General features: G+C 37.3%; 1 protein-coding gene across 1 annotated transcript in view; it reads right to left on the reverse strand.

The window, feature by feature from the left end:
* The window catches only part of LOC107662756 (alpha-2-macroglobulin-like), a gene marked incomplete at its 5' end in the record, with an annotated part of 17,283 nt that extends 13,057 nt beyond the window's left edge, over positions 1-4,226 (reverse strand). Inside the window, 10 exons of the mRNA XM_016452835.1 lie at positions 35-161; positions 232-457; positions 785-908; positions 1,624-1,717; positions 1,824-1,949; positions 3,007-3,156; positions 3,243-3,455; positions 3,562-3,795; positions 3,884-4,054; positions 4,138-4,226. Coding sequence (XP_016308321.1) covers positions 35-161; positions 232-457; positions 785-908; positions 1,624-1,717; positions 1,824-1,949; positions 3,007-3,156; positions 3,243-3,455; positions 3,562-3,795; positions 3,884-4,054; positions 4,138-4,226 — 1,554 coding nt within the window. The remainder of the gene's footprint in view (positions 1-34; positions 162-231; positions 458-784; positions 909-1,623; positions 1,718-1,823; positions 1,950-3,006; positions 3,157-3,242; positions 3,456-3,561; positions 3,796-3,883; positions 4,055-4,137) is intronic.
* Between the last annotated feature and the right edge of the window lie 233 nt (positions 4,227-4,459).

Genomic DNA, 4,459 nt, shown 5'->3' on the forward strand with positions numbered 1-4,459 from the left:
ACTGAGAAACAATGATTCAGACTGGAAAACTCACCGAGAACAGAAGGAGTGAGGATCCATTTAAAGGTTTTTCTTCCATTAGCACACAGACAGGATGAATACTGATCATCAGAGGAGGCTTTGAGAGTGTAGTCTGAGGAAGGAGCTGGAGTCACTTTAACCTGTCAGTCAAACACACATGATTAGTGCCATATTTGATATCACTGGATAAGACTGAGTCTGAAGTCTCACCATGATGCACTTGGACAGATAGTTGAAGACAGTGGCCTTCAGCTCAAAGATCTCCCCACGGATGATGGAGTAAGGCAGAGAGAGCTCCAGGAAGAAGGGCTGGAAAACTGTCAGCTGAGCAGGAGGAGCCAGACCCAGACCTTTGGAGGACAGACAGAAGGCCTCCGTGTCCCAAGAGGTGATGGTGTCAGGAACTGTGACAGGAACCTGAGCTGATCCAGAGTCACTGTGTTGAAATTACAACAGTATTTGATTAGACTTTTAAGATGCTGTTTTGTTTTTACAACATTCAGCACAGATATAAAACACTGATAATCTGATTCATAGTAGGTCTCTAGTATGTCTAATTTTCATCAGTCCGAATGAATCCAATGAAAGTTCTGTTTATATGAACCCTAAACTTTGCAATCCAATTCACATATTTGTTTACATGTGCATGTATGTATTCTGAACACAATCTCATTGCATGCACAGTGCCAAGAGAAGCATTACAGGTATTGTGGTTTTAATATGATGTTAAATGATGTTGACAGATAACAAAATTGTCACTAACCCAACTGCAGCAAGTTGCCAAATCCATGTTTCAGGAAAGACAGTACGAACTGTCACTTTAACTGAGGAGTCTCCATCATTCAAATCAAGCGCTATACCAGATCGACTGTAATACACAAGCATCCCTACAAAAAAAGCACACGATATGATGTGATACCTGAATCAGAACATGTACTGTAGCAATTTAGTACAGAACTACTGTCTCGTATCTCTGTCACATTATACACTTTCTGAAATATCTAAACTATATTCACAACATTGTGTTCACAACATTAAATCTACCTACAGTATATTATTTTATAATGACAACATTTCAACCATGATGATATTTTCCCTTTTACTGTTTATACTTATTTAGTTCAAATTTTTTTTGTAATATGCTAATAATTTTTTTATCAAGGGGCCTATAAATAATTTATAACTTTATGAATAAAGTTGAATTGAAAAAAAATCAGTTCAGGTTTGTACGGCTAACATAAAATAGTGTGAAGAAACGGATACACTGTCAACAAAATACAAAGTATAATAATAAGTATAATAAGAATATAAAAGCCAATACATTAAACTTAAACATATTGTCTTTATAATTTCACACTTTTCTCACAGAATAAATGATCCTTTACATTTTGGGAGGTGTATCTCTTGCAGTTAGTACCTTGATGTCTCAAATTTTGAGAACTGCTGATTTAAATAACTTTATAGATCAGACAAATGTCACAAAACAAAGAGTCATTTGTGCTCTTGCAGTGCCATTATTAAAAAGTGCTTAATAATGGTGAATTCCAGTCATATTAAATCATTGATAGCAAATGCATGCATTAATGAACTCATAGATATTACCTATATCTTCATATCTGTGATAAGTCAAGCCCTTGTATGACAGACACTTAGGGACTCGCACAGCCAAATTTGTAGCCATTTTCAGCCCCACACTCTGTCCAACAGCAAAATGAACCACATTAAATGTAACATAAATAAAATACAAATTTTTGTAGCTGTCAGAATAAGAGGAATTTTACACATATTAATCCACTTGTTACCTTTAAGGATTCATAGGCGTTGTCTGTCAGTAAAGCTCGACGGGGTCTCACATGCAGACACTCCTGCTCATCTTCAACGCTGTAAGGATAATCTGACACTGATTGCACTGGCAGCAGGTTGAAGATCTGTGATGAGAGCACATTCACACTAAATAATTCGTGTCAGGGTACCTCTTAATCTTTATGTAGCGGTGGGAAAGAAAATGAGGTTTAAAGGGATAGTTCACCCAACAATGAAAATTACCCCATGATTTACTCACCCTCAAGCCATCCCAGGTGTATATGACTTTCTTCTTTCAGACGAATACAGTTGGAGTTATATTAAAAGATGTCCTGGCTCTTCCAACCTTTATAATGGCAGTGAATAGTTGTCAAGATTTTGAAGCAAAATAAAGTACATCCATCCATCATAAAAAAGTACTCCACATGGCTCCAGGGGCTTAATAAAAACCTTCTGAAGTGAATCGATGCATTTGAGTACGAAAAATATCCATATGTACAACTTTATAAACCGTAATCTCTAGCTTCCGCTAACTGTCGTACGCACATTCACAACAGAGTGGCGTTCCAGCGGATGATAGCTGTAGCGTAAGCTCCGGTGAGAACATGCTAGTCTCTCAAGGACTAAGTTTTGTTTACAACAAAAGAAAACCAGTCTCCTCTTGGCTTATATCGAAATCCTATGACAATTTTCTTTACAAATCTTCATTTTGTACTTCTAATTTATGACCAGTGTTTTGTTTTTGTTTGACGCATGCACGACAGTTAGCGGAAGATAGAGATTACGGTTTATAAAGTTGTAAATATGGATATTTTTCTTATACAAACACATCAATTCACTTCAGAAGGCCTTTATTAACCCACCGGAGCCATGTGGAGTACTTTTTATGATGGAATGGATGCACTTTATTTTGCTTCAAAATCTAGACCATTACCCACTGCCATTATAAAACCTGGAACAGCCAGGATATTTTTAAATACAACTTTGATTATATTCGTCTGAAATAAGAAAGTCATATACACCTAGTATGGCTTGAGGGTGAGTAAATCGTGGGATAATTTTTGGGTGAACTATCCCTTTAACACCCATGTCACCTTAAACAATAATGATGAGTATAGTAGACACTAGATTCATATCTATAGAGACACAGATAATCAACATTGAATCTTAAAGCATTTACACCTTGTCAGTATCCAGACGTTCTCCTGGCTTCAGGATCAGGACGCTCTTATCTACAGCACTGAGGCCGCACAGTGAACCAGGCTGAGCTGAGAGCTGGAGAGTGTTTTTCTCACCAGGAACTGCTTTAGCAGGAGAAAACTGCAGAGACACCTGTGACGACAACAGTAGGGTGTGTCATTTTAGTATTGAACCAGAATGACCGTGATTGTGTAAATGGGCAGATTTTTTTTACATGCCTTGTTTTTGAAACACTTTTCAATGTCAAATTTTGTGCTACGAGCAACAACATTTTCACTGGGCAGAACACAGTAGGTCAGAATCTGCACTGCAGGAGCCAGATCTGCACCAACAGACAGTTTGAACGACACTGTGCCACTTGCTGCTCCATTAGAAGACTTCACTTCAACCTTCTCATATCCATGATGAACGATCACTCCTCTGGACACGACCTGAAACAGACAGATGACACTCCAATGACAAACTGACCAGTGCAGCCTTACTGTTAACAAACAATGAATTCAACAGCGTAACAATGTACATACTGCACATTCTCACCATATAGACAATGTCAGTTTTGAAGTCTTCAACAGTCTCTCCAACAAAATAATACTTGATAGTCACTGTAAACTCAGCATCACACTGTAATGGTTGCTCAATATTCTCTATAATCAGTTCACTTAATGTTGGGGTGTATGGAGTGGCAGCCCGGAAAAGCTGAACTGTTTTTCTATCCGTAGAGAAGAAAGGTGTTTTGTAACCATGATAATGAAATGCTGGATACACACTTGCCTGGAGAAAAAAAAAAGAATGTGCCAATATTTTCATGTAATCAAAACATTAACTGATTAAACATTTGGTAGAGTTGCAATTATCATACCATCAGATTAATATCTTTTTCAGGAAGACTAGACGTATTAAGAGAGAAGCTGGCCAGTCCATCACTGTCTGTAGTGAGATTTAGGAGCAGTTTTGAGGACCAGGTTTCACCCTCCAAAAGATAAACCACTTTGTTTTGTATTGGTGCGCCTTTGAAATTTGAGAGTTTGATCTGTTAAAAATAAGATTTTGAAGGAATAAATGATTCTGTACATATCAATGCTGTTAAACTGAGAACCTGATCTTAGATCTTACTTTTCCTTCTATAACTGATCCATGTTCATATGTTTTGGGCATGTCAGTAAGTGTGCATTTTCCAATTTCATAAGTGAGAGATATAGAATCTGTTAATACTCAAGATTCTACACCATGATGAAGATTTTACCATGTTTGTTTGTTTGTTTTCTGTCTAGGATCTTATTTGTAACATTGGGATGGATATGCAGATTGGCAGATGCCACACAAAGACAGGAAAAGCGCAAGGTTTGACAAACCTTCTCATATATTATTGTGAGTTCTTCTGGTTTTTAGGAATAATAGTATTCTCCATATTACTTGAGAGTGATGGGATGAGTCA

This window comes from Sinocyclocheilus anshuiensis, unplaced genomic scaffold (genome assembly GCF_001515605.1).
Source record: "Sinocyclocheilus anshuiensis isolate Anshui unplaced genomic scaffold, SAMN03320099.WGS_v1.1 scaffold1144, whole genome shotgun sequence".
Taxonomy (NCBI): Eukaryota; Metazoa; Chordata; class Actinopteri; order Cypriniformes; family Cyprinidae; genus Sinocyclocheilus; species Sinocyclocheilus anshuiensis.